This window comes from Mytilus californianus, unplaced genomic scaffold (genome assembly GCF_021869535.1).
Source record: "Mytilus californianus isolate M0D057914Y unplaced genomic scaffold, xbMytCali1.0.p SCAF_2, whole genome shotgun sequence".
In the NCBI taxonomy this organism is placed as follows: domain Eukaryota; kingdom Metazoa; phylum Mollusca; class Bivalvia; order Mytilida; family Mytilidae; genus Mytilus; species Mytilus californianus.
In genome coordinates this window covers 98,619,767-98,636,453 of record NW_026262668.1, presented here as the reverse complement: position 1 = coordinate 98,636,453, position 16,687 = coordinate 98,619,767, and the positions used below count along the sequence as shown (strand labels likewise).

Below are 16,687 nucleotides of genomic sequence, written 5' to 3'. Positions count from 1 at the left end.
TCCTACAAATTAATGCAAGATACAGTCACAGAAATAATTATATTTATAAGTACGTCTGAACCAGTGACAACTTTACAACAGATTTATTCATCGGATCACCAGCAGTGATGGTGATACATGGCTGTGTACATTCTGTTTATATAACTCGTCTAAACATCAGCCCAACAATGTTAGATCTGTAAATTTGCTTTCGCAAATTTTTAGTTCTTCCCTCGTCGGGATTCGAACTCATGCTACTGAGATATCGTGACACCAATTCGCCTGCACTGTATCCGACGCGATAGACCACCCGACCATCTAGGCTGCTATAATAAAGCTTTCGGTGGCCAGGTGTTACCTTTCCTCGTCACTTTTAATCTAGCGTCGTAATACAGTACATGATATATAAGGCATGAAGATGGAATAGTTACAGATCAGCTGAAACATCTATTGTTAATTATCATACAAATTAATGCAAGATGCAGTCACAGAAATAATTATATTTATAAGTACGTCTGAACCAGTGACAACTCTACAACAGATTTATCGATCGCGTTATATATATATATATATATAATTCGTCTAAACATCAGCCCAACAATGTTAGATCTTCCCTGGCCGGGATTCGAACTCATGCTTCTGAGATATCGTGGCACCAAATCGCTTTGCACTATGCCTGAGGCGGTAGACCACTCGACCACCTAGGCTCTATCAATAATAAAGCTTTTGGTGGCTATATATATATATACAAGTCTAAATTGAAACGTTCTAACCTATGATTGCGTTGAATAAAAACCGCAATTTTTATACGTGTGCATGCAAAACAAAGTTCTTGTTAGAGAGGTCTAAATACAGCACAAACAACATTTTCCAAAAGACCAAAAAAGTGAAAAAGTATATTTTAACAAAACGCATTTGACTAACAGGTCGAACAACACATGTTCTTAAACCCTGCTGACTGCCATTGGCGATTGCCAAATAAACGGATCACCGATGTAATAAATGGATCTTAATTATAAATTTAATACTAAAGAGAAAACAATAAACTTGCGGAAAAGATGGTATACCGCAAACAAAAGGTGCAAAGGTTTTTGTACACCATATCCGGATTTCGACAATTAATGTCTCTTCAGTGATGTTAGGAATCGAAACAGTGTTTGGAAAGCCATACAATTTACCTCAATTTAGGACAGACTCTTGAATTTTGAGGAGTCAAAATAGGGTGAACTGATCATATAAACCCGAAGGTAAATATAATACAAGCCCAAACAAAAATATATAAACAAGTCTAAATTGAAAACAACGTTCAAACTTATGATTGCGTTGGATAAAAACCGCAATTTTTATACGTGTGCATGCAAAACAAATTTCTTGTTAGAGGGGTCTAAATACAGCACAAACAACATTTTCCAAAAGACCAAACAAGTGAAAAAAGTATATTTTAACAAAACGCATTTGACTAACAGGTCGAACAACACATGTTCTTAAACCCTGCTGACTGTCATTGGCGATTGCCAAATAGACGGATCACCGATGTAATAAATGGATCTTAATTATAAATTTAATACTAATCAGAAAACAATAAACTTGCGGAAAAGATGGTATACCGCAAACAATAGGTGCAAAGGTTTTTGTACACAATATCCGGATTTCGACAATTAATGTCTCTTCAGTGATGTTTGGAATTGAAACGGTGTTTGGAAAGCCATACAATTTACCTCAATTTAGGATAGACTCTTGAATTTTGAGGAGTCAAAATAAGATGAACGGATCATATAAACCCGAAGGCAAATATAATACAAGCCCAAACGAAAAATTATAAAAAAGTCGAAATTGGAAACAACGTTCAAACCTATGATTGCGTTGGATAAAAACCGGAATTTTTATACGTGTGCATGCAAAACAAATTTCTTGTTAGAGGGGTATAAATACAGCACTAACAACATTTTCCAAAAGACCAAAAAGTGAAAAGGTATATTTTAACAAAACGCATTTGACTAACAGGTCGAACAACACATGTTCTTAAACCCTGCTGACTGCCATTGGCGATTGCCAAATAAACGGATCACCGATGTATATGGATCTTAATTATAAATTTAATACTAAACAGAAAACACTAAACTTGCGGAAAAGATGGTATACCGCAAACAAAAGGTGCAAAGATTTTTGTACACCATATCCGGATTTTGACAATTAATGTCTCCTCAGTGATGTTAGGAATTGAAACGGTGTTTGGAAAGCCATACAATTTACATCAATTTAGGATAGACTCTTGAATTTTGAGGAGTAAAAATAGGATGAACGGATCATATAAACCCGAAGGCAAATATAATACAAGCCTAAACGAAAAAATATAAACAAGTCTAAATTGAAAACAACGTTCAAACCTATGATTGCGTTGGATAAAAACCGCAATTTTTATACGTGTACATGCAAAACAAATTTCTTGTTAGAGGGGTCTAAATACAGCACAAACAACATTTTCCAAAAGACCAAAAAAAGTGAAAAAGTATATATTAAAAAAACGCATTTGACTAACAGGTCGAACAACACATGTTCTTAAACCCTGCTGCCTGCCATTGGCGATTGCCAAATAAACGGATCACCGATGTAATAAATGGGTCTTAATTTTAAATTTAATACTAAACAGAATACAATAAACTTGCAGAAAAGATGGTATACCGCAAACAAAAGGTGCAAAGGTTTTTGTACACCATATCCGGATTTCGACAATTAATGTCTCTTCAGTGATGTTAGGAATCGAAACGGTGTTTGGAAAACCATACAATTTACCTCAATTTAGGATAGACTCTTGAAATTTGAGGAGTCAAAATAGGATGAACGGATCATATAAACCCGAAGGCAAATATAATAAAAGCCCAAACGAAAAAATATAAACAAGTCTAGATTGAAAACAACGTTCAAACCTATGATTGCGTTGGATAAAAACCGCAATTTTTATACGTGTGCATGTAAAACAAATTTCTTGTTAGAGGGGTCTAAATACAGCACAAACAACATTTTCCAAAAGACCAAAAAAAGTGAAAAAGTATATTTTAACAAAACGCGTTTGACTAACAGGTCGAACAACACATGTTCTTAAACCCTGCTGACTGCCATTGGCGATTACCAAATAAACGGATCACCGATGTAATAAATGGATCTTAATTATAAATTTAATACTAATCAGAAAACAATAAACTTGCGGAAAAGATGGTATACTGCAAACAAAAGGTGCAAAGGTTTTTGTACACAATATCCGGATTTCGACAATTAATTTCTCCTCAATGATGTTCGGAATCGAAACGGTGTTTGGAAGGCCATACAATTTACCTCAATTTAGGATAGACTCTTGAATTTTGAGGAGTCAAAATAGGATGAAAGGATCATATAAACCCGAAGGTAAATATAATACAAGCCCAAACGAAAAAATATAAAAAAGTCGAAATTGAAAACAACGTTCAAACCTATAATTGCGTTGGAAAAAAAACGCAATTTTTATACATGTGCATGCAAAACAAATTTCTTGTTAGAGGGGTCTAAATACAGCACAAACAACATTTTCCAAAAGACCAAAAAAGTGAAAAAGTATATTTTTACAAAACGCATTTGACTAACATGTCGAACAACACATGTTCTTAAACCCTGCTGACTGTCATTGGCGATTGCCAAATATATGGATCACCGATGTAATAAATGGATCTTAATTATAAATTTAATACTAAACAGAAAACGATAAACTTGCGGAAAAGATGGTATACCGCAAACATGAGGTGCAAAAATGTATACACCATATCCGGATTTCGACAATTAATGTCTCTTCAGTGATATTAGGAATCGAAACGGTATTTGGAATATAATAACACAAAACATCACAACTTACTTAAATCAAATATTAAAAGTGGTAGTTGTACATAGATTTTTTTTTATTTTCTGTTTCTGTTACATTGTTTCTGTACCTCCTAATCTTAAGAAATTAAAAAACGAGAAAAGGAAAGGAAAAACGATTTTAAAGTGTAAATTTTTTTGTATTATACAAACAATATCCTCCGAAAAAAGTGGCTGCAGGCATTATTTGTATTCAAAACGGATTGTCATTTTATAAGAATATCAAGACGTGAAAATGTCAAATACCGCTGTTAAAGGAGGTGCTATTATATTTAACTAAGACTTTGAGATTTTTGGAACGTTTGAGTCTTATACAGTTTTTTGGATTTTAGACGTATAATAAAAATTGGCTGCTGGAAAAAAGTGGCTGCTATCTTGATTGGCTGCTAAAAGTGGCTGCCAGCTTGAGTCTGTTGAAGATACAAAATAGTTCTTCCCATTAATTTATTATAGTTTAAATTATCTAATTGGTGAAACCAACGTATCTATTAAATGTTAACTATACTTATAGTCAACGCAGCAACAACAGTTTTCTTATTATTCATTATAGTCAATGTCTAATCGTTATTCGGTGGATGATGAAAACATGAAGACTTAGAACCCATTTTATATAGATTTTATTATACTTGATACATGTGTTCACCCTCGTTGGTTGTCAATGAATTGCTCTAGCTGTCCATTCTCTGCTAGATTCCGTATGGCAGCAGTTTGACCGGGAGTAATAGCATTACTTAGAAACCGGTTCAGTACTCCTAGATTAGAAATTAATTTATCCATGTTTCCAGTTTCACTTATTGTAACGATCATTTGTACTCGGTCCTGAGTTTGAACATAATTTAATATTAAAGTAAATGCTGGAACATTTTCCAAAAGTTCTTGAAGTTGATCGTTTCCTCCTAAATCCAGAATGAGTTGCTTTTGACTTGAAGATAAAACGGTATTCGTAATTATTGCAAAGGCCTGTGGATAATCTATAAATTCTTCCATAAGATCTCTTCTTGCTAATGTTTCAATCCATCCAGCAATAACGCCATTTAGACTGGCTCTTAGTACTTGTTGCATGATCAATCGATTTTCAGAAACTTCCTTAAACCAACCCGTTGCTCTCAGTGTGTTCAATGTTCTAGTTTGACTATCCGTGTTCACTGCTGTTGTCAGACTATTTACTCCTGCCGTTGCCTGAACATTTACTCGTGCCGTTGCCTGAGCGTTTACGGTTGGGATCCTTCTTCGAACAATGTCAGACACATACAATCTGCCAATATTTCTTTTAAACATTCTTACATTTTTCAGAAGATTCTGAAGAACACCAAATACGTTTTGACTCTTTTGAGATCGATGATTATATAACCCACGACGTTGTGACAATACACTTTGCAGCATACCCAAAGTTCTCGTGACCGATTTTTTACCTCTGCCATTTATTTGTGGACCGGGTCTTCTGTTAATAGCTCGGAGAATTATCTGAAATGGCGAAGAATCACTCTTACCGGTGCGAGACAAAGCAGTTTGTCTCCTGGCATGATGATATCGATTGCTATAGTATGGAATTGTTCCTGAAAAAATACATTAATAATGAAGACTAGTATGTAACTAATTCTATATTTTCCAATTTCAACCTGTCCTTGTTTTAACTTCAAGGTTCAAGGCAACAGATGAACATGTAGTCCTCTTAAATTTCCTCCTTTTTGGATGCATTTTTATATTATAGGTATTAGATTGGCTTTATCATCACGTAAATTGGTGATCCTAAAAACTAAGTACTGACTAACAGTCAATTCACTAAACCCAAATCTGGTGCATATGACATGTGGAAGGTTTTAACTTCAAACATGTTTTTTTTCAAAATATGATTTATCATTACTATGACAATGAAATGCTTGAAGTGTGAAGATCAAATATAAAAGTAAGAAGATGTGGTATGGTCGTCAAATGATAAAAATCTCCACCAGAGACCGAATGGCATAGAAGTTAATAACTATAGGTCACCTTACGGCTTTCAACGGAGCAGAACCGATACCGCATAGTCAGCTATAAAAGGCCCCAAAATGACAAATCGTCGTGTGAGTGTTATACTGTTGTAAGTCCCATTTTTCTAAGTGTTGGAAAATTGAACATGAAGTTTAAAAACGCGATATCATAAATATTTGACAGAGATATAGAAAGTTATGTAGGAATTGAATTTATGGACATGAAGAGTAACTATTTGTTCAATTGTCCTTTGAATAGACAAGCACCATAAATAAATAAATCACCTCCTTTTCCGGAGATAGAACACTTTACTACAAATAATGTTGTTTTATAAATTAAGCCCTATATTTCTATCGGAGATAGATCATGGATTTTTCAATAGTGTTATATCACCAATTAGGGAATGCCTATTTTGATAAGAATTACTCAAATTTGAGCTCAAACCATGCAAACAATTTAAGCATAGTACTACTAAGATAAATTTAAGGTGGTACCAAACACCTTGCCTTAAATTAATTTAACTCGTTTAATTTTCATAAAATTTTTACAAAATATTTACTTTGACCCTTTGACAAAAATATAAAATTTCAAAAAATTTGAACCACACACTTTATCGGAAAAATTTCATTGGATATATAGCAGTTTGACAAACACTAATTTTGATCATTAAGAAGCTTGATATTGCCTTTACAATAGAACGTTATTAAAACGTTCAGCTGATTTTTACAGAGTTACCTCCCTGTAGTGTTATGTACCACCTTAATAACAAATATTTTACAGCATAAATACTTGAAGAAAAAAAATGGAGATTCAACACTATAAATCTATTTTTCTCTAAACTTCCGGTGTCCAACTAGATGAATAAGCTATTATAATTCAATGAGAGCGAGGAGATAGAACAGTATAGTTCTGACAAAAACTGGTAGAATGTAGAAATCTCGAATTGTAGATATATAGGGAGATAGACCATTGCACCTGGATATCAACATTGGACATATAATTTATCAGACTCACACGACGCAATGTAAAACAATTCAAACGAGAAAACTAACGGCCTGAATAATGTACAAAACAATGAACGAAATACAAATATGATATAAGTCTGTATTGGCCAAAAGCTTTTCATAGACTTACTTACCAAATTATAAGCCTGGTATCTTTGATGAGTTTTTACTACCTCTGTAATAATGAAATCTACAAACTGAATTGGTAGCCTCCTACAAAAGGATGTCTATATTTCCATATGTGTTTCATTTAGGTCATAGAGAGAATATCCGATCTGTACAACTGTTGCCTTCTTAATTTGATATCCTATGTAGTGCACGGATAAAAGAGTATAGAACATTGTGTTGGTTCTACAAAGATAACATACCTTTGTGTTTTTGATATTTCGATCGTTTACCATAGTTGCCTTTCACAGACTGATAGAAACAGACGAATAATAGAAACACGAGGCATAATTGGTAACTCTGTTTAAACATGGTGTTCAGATGTTTGACTTTACCATGATCTGAAGAACAAAACAATGAACAAATCAGATTCATATTTATTATCTTATGTTCGTATTAGTAGTAGTATAAGAAGTAGTAGTAGTAGTATTGATAGTAGTAGTAGTAGTAGAATTAGTATTAACAATAATAATTTCATGTTTATCTTAAGTTTGCCCATTAACTTAACTATTTTCTTTTTCAACTAAGGAAATTTGAAAGTGTTTCCCGAACGATTTATAAATACATATGTATTTATATCTATATAATTCTAATATGATTTGCATATTTACAAATTGTGATTGGTTTGTTAGAATTTGTTCCCTTAGTTTTCAATTCAATATACCATGTTGCAGGAACTACTTCCGTAACCAATATAAACCCTGTTGATTTCACTATGAGATACGAATGGAATCCTTGAGTTCCAAAAAACTTGAAATTTAAAGAAAAAATTACCGTGTTTGGTTTGAAAACTGTAAGGATTTAACATTTTGTCTAGAGGCAATTAATGTGTAAACTAGGCTGCTGACTCATAAACTATACATATTTATTCAATTTGTGAGCCCCCCCTCCCTTGTGGGAAATATTTGGTTCCCCCCCCCCCCCCCTTATGAAAAGTTCTGGATCCGCCACTGTGTTCACTATGGTAACCTTTCTTACATTTGCTATTTCAATAACTACGACCTGACAACTTACGAAATAGGATGGCTGTGAAATAAAATTTCGAAAAATACATGTAAATAAAACTTTTATTTTGGAACAATTTTTCCTCTTGTCTTGAAAGGACACCACCTTTTAAAAAAATTCGTCGTTTCATTTCATTCAATTCTACTACAAATTTCCTACATTTTGCGTTGACAACTTAGGAAGCTACCATTTGATTTTTATGGGGGGGGGGGGGTCTAGGATGAAAAATTTTTGTCCTGCATTTTTTTTTAGTTATAATCTCTGTCCTGCCTTTTTATTTTTCACTCATTTCGGTCCTGCCTTCTTTTTATCAGTTTATCCTGACTTTTTATTACATAAATTGTCATCCTGCCTTTTTTTTTGCAAAGTTGCTCATCATGCCTTTTTTTTTACTCAAAACTCCTGTCCTGCCTTTTTTTCAAATTTCATCCTAGCTCCCCCCCCCCCCATAAAAATCAAATGGTAGCTCCCTTATGTTACTCACTCATAGATGGACAAATGAAATAGAACTGAGAATGGAAACGGGAAATGTGTATAAGAGACAACAACTTAACCAAAGAGTAGAAAAACAGCCTAAGGCCACCAATGGGTCTTAACGCAGCGAGAAAATCCTGCACCCTGAGGCGGTCTTCAGTTGGCCCCCTAAACAATAATGTTACTAGTTCAGCGAAATGGACGCCACACTAAACTCCGAAACATATTAATGAACTTAATAAAAAAAACCACACACAAGACTAACAAATGATGGATGTTCCTGACTTGGGACAGGCTCAAAAATGCGACTGGGTTAAACTTGTTTTGTGAGATTTCAACCATCCCCTATACCTCTAGCCAATGTGGAATAAACAAACACATAGCAATATGCTCAGTAAAACTCAGTTTAAAAGAAGTCCGAGTCCGATGTTAGAATATTTAACAGAAGAAACTAAACAAAATGACTATGATTAAGATAATCAAATAAGGACTACTAGCAGTTATTGGCATGCCAGCTCCAGACCTCAATTAAACTGATTGAAAGATTATGTCTAATCAACATATGACAATGTAGAAAGGGATATAATCCGTACATTTAAAAAAAAAGAAAATGAGACAAAACAATCTTTGTTAATAATATATAAGACCGAGAAAGTCACGTTAAATTATGTAAACTATTTGTTCCGTAATATCAATAATAGAGTAGATAAATAATACTTACAATACAGGAAACGTTCGTGTATCCGTCTTCTACAAAAACATCAGTCTGGGGTTACATTTGTTTGGCCTTTATATTTAACAGGATAATTTCTTGCTAATTGATAATCATACCACATCTCTATAGTTTTAAATGATATGATCAATAACATTTTCGAATGCCAACAACAGAAGATTTGACAATTAATTTTGTTTCTATATATATAATTAGCATTTTTTATAAATTTATTTATGAATTATGCTAGTCATGAGTCAGATTTCTCTGCTTAATATTATTTTCATCCACAAAAAAGCAAAACAAAGTAATTAAAATCATTCGTTTAATTGAATGAGATGCATTCATTATTCTGAACTAGGTAATTAATTCAGTTAACATGAAAAACGACATTTCATTTTCAAATTAAGGCGCAGGTGACTGTCAGATACATATTTATTTTCGTCAGAGGACATGCACAGATCAAATTTTCAGCTCACCTGGCATAAAAGGGTCAGTGCGAACTTTTGTCATCACTTGACGTTCGCCCATTCGTTAACTTGATATTCTAAAATCATCTACTGAAACTACTTGTCCGAATTGAACAAAAATTATACGCAATCATCCTTAAAGAATTTTGTTTTCACCATATGTCCGATGCTACCGCCATACATGGCAACGTGGTCGTCATTGCTAAAATAAGAACACAGGGTAGAAATGCAATTAATCGTCTAATATCTTGAAAACCATTTATCGAGAGAAAATCAGACAAGGCAAACATTTTAAGAATGTTAACATCTACCTACTGTCCGTTTTGACCTAAAACTGTCAGATGACCTCTTGTAAGTGGTATCGATCTTAAAGGACGATTTTGCCTTAAAAAAAAAACTATTAACGATAAAATGAAAGTTTAACAGCAAAAATTATCAGCAAGACAAGATTAGCAAACACATTTGATTTTTTAGAAATCATCAGTCAGCTCCTTATATAAGTATTGTCCTTTTACGACGATTAGTTCCATTTTTTTCCGTTTTTTTTGTTGTTGCTATTATTTTGAACATTACAATAGATAAAAGGAATCACCGAAAAAAATATCACTCATTAAAACAGACCCCATCAACCACCAACACCCAACTTCTTTGAAAAAACATACAAACAACAATGGACAACACATCGTCCAGATAGCCTAACTGATAGGCTTATCATGTGGTGAGGTTAAACTAGTTTTACAGGCGCACACCCTCTTCCCCAACTATATATGCATTAGTTTTTTCTTTTTAGTAAACCAGTTTAAAAATGTACATGAATTATACCATTTCTAAATCACACAATTTAAAAAATATAGATCGCTCCCTTCTCTTCTTGATAAAAATTTATTAAAAAAAAAACTAGTGGCCTGTTGAAGGCCGCACTTTGACCTATAATTGTTTACGTTTTACACATTGTGACTTGGATGGATAGTTGTCTCATTGGCACTCATACCACATCTTATCTATATCAGCTGCAAAGGGAAGGTACCAGCAGGAACACTAATTTCGTTGATTGATTCAACCCGCAAAAATTAGTCTTAAACACGTTTTCAGTAAACAATTTATGTTTAATTTATATGTTTTATATACGAAATGAGACCAAACAGGACTTAGAAAATCGACATTATACTTTTTCACGTGTTTTAACTGTCTATTTTTAATTGTTTACCTGTCTGGTCACAAGTCCATCGACAGTTTTCGTTGGTCATGTCGGATGTTAATTAGATGGCGTCAATTCAGGAAAAAACTCCAACTATTGTTACTATATAACAATTATATACGTAATGTACGAAAGGGTAATAACTCCCATAAGGAATTTACTACTATACTACTATTTAATCCATGTTTGACTTATTTGTTCATTTTTTACTACTCATTCTTTTTTTTGCCATCTAAACGGGCATTAGTTGCATATGCTGCCAGATTCGTGCCCATCGAAATGATTCAGACTCTCAAATTTGATTTAATGTATACTGAATTCAATACAGAATATCCAAAAATCCAGGTGAGCGATACAGTCTTCTTGGAGCCTTTTCTGGTAGTTATATGAACTTAATTGCAGTTTCGCTATTAATTCATGACCGAATTATCTATCAGTAAACATGTCAATACATGTACAGTATATGTTATCTGCGAATGTTTAAAATTAACATTCTTATTCATTACTTAGTTACCGCGCAACTACTAATAAAGTCAGCATTCAAAAGAAAGTTAAGAATCCACAAGCAAACATGGAAAGTTGCCAAGTATTATTGTCATATTAAATATGATAGTTGGATTTATTGCAAGCCCTGGAAGTATTAAAATACATATATAAATGTTATCGTATTGAGATTCATAATTTAATCAGTGACATTCTGAGGAATCACCATATATTCGATTGTGAATGGAATAAGTGTTTATATGTTTAGAATTCGTGCAGGTAATTTAGATGTTAATTATCATTTAAAAAGTGGCTGTACAGAAGTGTATTATAACGGAAAAAAAGCATACACAGTAAACACAAAGTAAACTGATTGCTTATAGAGCTTTGATAATAATATGTTATTTTAGTTATTCTACAAGTGTAGAGACAGATAAGTGTGGATAGTATTTTTTGAGTAGTATTAGTAACTATGTTTGAACTTGGAAGTATTAAATGTATATGCGTCCATCGTTTGACTAACTTTTCTCCATTAGTTTATGTACAGGTGACCCTGTCAGATTTTATTGAACATTTTTAAGTCTTTCTCATAGGGTTCTGCGTTAAACTGTGTCCAATAGGCTTAAGTGAGATCCAACTTGTATTTCAGATTCGTAGCAAAAGTTCAAAATAAGCATATTTTCGTTCATTCAATATTTGATTATAATGTTCAGGACTGTTTTGGAGAATGAAAACTATTTGTATTGATTTTAAACATGATTCTATTAAAAACTACTTTACACAGTTGTGGTCGTTATTATTTCTAAATAATAAAAAAAACCTAATAGTTAAAGGAATATCCTGGGTGCATGTGTGCATAATTTGGTTTTGATGTATGAGATGGTTTCTCAGAAGCTGTATATATATGTATAACTCATATGTTTTAAGTGTATTTCACCCTGGTGGTCGTTTATTAATCAGTTAGACAACATAAACTGCAAATTGATATAGGATAACTAAGTATCATAAGTGCACGATTTCATATAAATGTGTAAGATTTTCTGAGATGAATCTATGTGTTATCTTGAATTTGGCCATTGGCAGCAAAAAACTCAAAACTAGTATTAGACTATCAATGGATCATTCCTTCAATAATTTAGATCAATATGATAATCAAAATATCTTTGCAATTTCAGGCAATCAATATACATTTCAGTCCTTGCAGTCATTTTTAAATTCAGATTCACAAATCGTACTTCTACATCATTTGGTCTCTGATGGAGAAGAGTTGTCTCATTGGCAATCATACCACATCTTCTAATTTTTATTTTGTAATGGAGAGTACATGTACCCTCAAGTATGAAGATTCCTGTTTGGTTCCAGTTGGCAAGAAAGATTTTGCAGTTGATTAAAATGTGCAAAGTTTAGACAGTATCTCACACAACCCTTTTGTCTAGGTGAGCTAATAGATGCAGAACGTATGTTTTGTTTATGTAATTTTTATTCTTTCTTTTGAAATGTTTTCTGCCTAGACTCCCAATGATTGAAAGTTCTTTTTTCAATAATAAACTTTATTCTAATAAAATGGTCTTTTTTCTTCATGATTATTAATTTTATAGAAGTTACTTATGATTGATTGTGTAGACTTTTAGAATTATTTAACATGATTTATAGAATTTTACTGAATATGAAATGAAAGAAGTATTTCAGAATTCTTGCTTCCATAGTTGTTACCTGGAGAAAGATATATCATATATATAATGAAATGTTTGAACAAACATGACGATGAAATCAGGAGCATGCAGTTTTTAAAACGTGTTTTTAAATGGTGGTATACAAATAGATTAGTGCTGTAATAACCATTGACATGATTAACTCGAATTTAGATCTAACAAACAATGACATAAGTTGAAGAAAACAACATTTGAGCAATGTAAGATAATGTTGGAATTTTTCTAGGCCTTTTGAGTTTCATTCTTTTTTGGGGACTCTTCAGAAGGCAGTACATGCAGATTGTTAAAATGTGTGAATTAAAAAAACACGTATTGGTGATAGTCGTTTTTTCTTGTAATATGCTAACTATTATTTGGCTCCCTGGAAGATAAATTCCAGAACCTTTAGTTGGCAAGCTCACATACCCCAGGCCTCTTATATAAAGGACAAACGCTGAAACTGTCATGATGGCATAGTTGTTCTGTTTACTTTAAGATATGAATTTTTGGTTATTGTTTTAGGCAGTAATTAAATGCTACACAAATATATTTCAGTAACTATGACGTTACAATTTACCTAGTGACTTAAAATACAATAGGGATCTTCCTCTTCTTATATGTGAACATATGTCCAAGTAAGGTTGAAAAAGAATTAAGGTTGTTTTTTATTCAGGAAACCTCTTTTCTGCAAATATTTCTGTCTATTTAATGAGGGTCGTCATGGGGGTACCTTTATGACGAATAACGGTAAAAGTTCTTGCCAAATGACGTTAACGGTAATTTTTGGCGCATGACGATAAAATGTAGAATCTACACTTTCTTTTAGACGATAAAAAAACCGACTGATTTTGACGAATCACGTTAATTTTTTCTCAAAAATAACAGTAACGATAATTATTTGAGACCTCTGACGAATCACGATAAGGATATTTTGACGAATCACGGTAAAATTTTAACCAATTTGACGCTAACGGTAGCCAAAAATGACCGTTTGACGACTGACGGGAAAGGGCATTCCTATCCTCTTTAATTAGAAGCTTTGACCTAGTCCTTTTATGAGGTGACCTCAAAACCTAAAGAGATCTTCCTGTCATTTCACTGCAGCTGTGCTATTTGCGCAGTCACATTGCATTGACCATTTAATCATTTGTGATATACAGTCACTGATCGTATATCGCCTTGTTTATGACGTTGACAATGCGTTTCCGAAGAGTTTTATTTATGACGTCATTGAAAGTACAGGTTCGCGGAATTTTTACGTCGTTCGCTCAAAATTAAAAAAAATGATGGTTTTACCCTGAATATTTCATTTGAAACAGTTATAGGAGTTGCAATATATAAAGAATAACCATACATTATCTCGAAACATAAATTTTATTTGTACTCGGCTCAAAACAGGATAGAAATGCTCGACAAAGCCTCGCTTTCTACCTGTTTCTAAGCCTATTTTAAGTAAGAATGACCTTGGATGACATGACTTCAAGCTCTTAGAAGTCTAAATTGAAAACAACGTTCAAACTTATGATTGCGTTGGATAAAAACCGCAATTTTTGTACGTGTGCATGCAAAACAAATTTCTTGTTAGAGGGGTCTAAATACAGCACAAACAACATTTTCCAAAAGACCAAAAAAGTGAAAAAGTATATTTTAACATAACGCATTTGACTAACAGGTCGAACATTACATGTTCTTAAACCCTGCTGACTGCCATTGGCGATTGCCAAATAAACGGATCACCGATGTAATAAATGGATCTTAATTATAAATTTAATAGTAATCAGAAAACAATAAACTTGCGGAAAAGATGGTATACCGCAAACAATAGGTGCAAAGGTTTTTGTACACCATATCCGGATTTCGACAATTAATGTCTCTTCAGTGATGTTAGGAATCGAAACGGTGTTTGGAAAGCCATACAATTTACCTCAATTTAGGATAGACTCTTGAATATTGAGGAGTCAAAATAGGATGAACGGATCATATAAACCCGTAGGCAAATATAATACAAGCCCAAACGAAAAAATATAATCAAGTCTAAATTGAAAACAACGTTCAAACTTATGATTGCGTTGGATAAAAACCGCAATTTTTGTACGTGTGCATGCAAAACAAATTTCTTGTTAGAGGGGTCTAAATACAGCACAAACAACAATATCCAAAAGACCAAAAAAGTGAAAAAAGTTTATAACAAAACGCATTTGACTAACAGGTCGAACAACAAATGGTGTTAAACCCTGCTGACTTCCATTGGCGATTGCCAAATAAACGGATCACCGCGATGTAATAAATGGATCTTAATTATAAATTTAATACTAAACAGAAAACACTAAACTTGCGGAAAAGATGGTATACCGCAAACAAAAGGTGCAAAGGTTTTTGTTCAACATATCCGGATTTCGACATGTGACTATATCTAAATGCTTTAAGGCGCAAGTTCTATATTAGGAAAGCCGCCTCCCAAATCATCAATAATAATAATAATAATAATAATGATAAATGCTTTAATATCACTTTAAATTTTACAGCTGCTGTTTTATGCTACAAATACCTTGTGCTGACAGCTACTAACAATAACTAAGGAGAAAATGCAAAATGTTTCAACCATCTTACCTCTCAGTCCATATGTAGATACATGTATCAGTTTTCTGTTTTTATAATTTTAATTTATACAGAATATCTATGCAGCTATGCATAACAATGGACTGAGCTCAATGCAAAGAAATTTAATACTTTACACTTAGACAGAGCGTTCAATCTATCGTTATACCTTATCAAACTGGTCATAATTTTAATTCCAAAAAAACTGTTTATTACAAAACTTCATGAGGGTCCTGAAAAAAGACGATTCAATTAATTTTATTAGATGTAAAACCCATAGGTAATTGTGGTAAGAATATTCAGTACAATGCAAGTAGTAGTTACTACATGTATAATTAAATATATGCCTAGCGCTTACTGTACTGCTCCTTTTGACACACGAACTGACTTTCAATAGAAAACAGGTAAACAAATGCTTATCCCATAAAAGGTTTTCAAGGTCTTTATATAATAATACAGTTGGGAGCTTATGACCTATCATGCCCGTCTTTATATACATTTTTGAAATTTAAAAAAGTTTCAAACTGCTTTTGTATATCATCCAAATGCATAACTTTGTTTTATGGATGTATGCAAGTTATTTACGCCCCATGAGTACGACTATCAATATTTATTCATATGATATAGATGAAGCCAGTGAGGCTGAGTGGTCTAGATCTAATTAGCACAAGTCTGAATCTTTATCGAATTTTATCCTACAATCAGCAGATAATGGTACAAATAAGGCCAACATGCACAATACTCATGTTAAGGGTTTCCCTGTCTATCCTATTTGGAATACCTCAACTTTTAGTGAAGGTTTGTTACTTATTTGATGAATAAATTGCAGGTCTATGCAAATATAACAAATTGAGTAAAATAAAAAAAAATCTATGCCTACCTACATGTACATATGTTTGTTCCCTGTTTTTTAATTTACGCACTAAGATGCAACAGAGACGTAGGTCGACATGGGAGCTTCTGATGGATATTTTCCAGATCACTGAAATACAGTAAGATATAGTACTGTCCAAGAGCCTTACAGTAGCATGCATGTTATATTTTGTTGA

The 16,687-nt window shown here is 33.0% G+C and overlaps 1 protein-coding gene across 1 annotated transcript; it reads right to left on the bottom strand.

Annotated features, from left to right (window-relative positions):
* Positions 1–4,467: 4,467 nt before the first annotated feature.
* LOC127730527 (mytilin-2) lies at positions 4,468–15,668 on the bottom strand. The gene is made up of 4 exons (XM_052238961.1): positions 15,651–15,668; positions 9,208–9,236; positions 7,211–7,348; positions 4,468–5,423 (listed from the first exon to the last, which is right to left on the bottom strand). Exons 3-4 carry the CDS (start codon positions 7,317–7,319, stop codon positions 4,507–4,509), a joined length of 1,026 nt encoding a protein of 341 aa, XP_052094921.1. The 5' UTR covers positions 7,320–7,348; positions 9,208–9,236; positions 15,651–15,668; the 3' UTR covers positions 4,468–4,506.
* Positions 15,669–16,687: the final 1,019 nt, after the last annotated feature.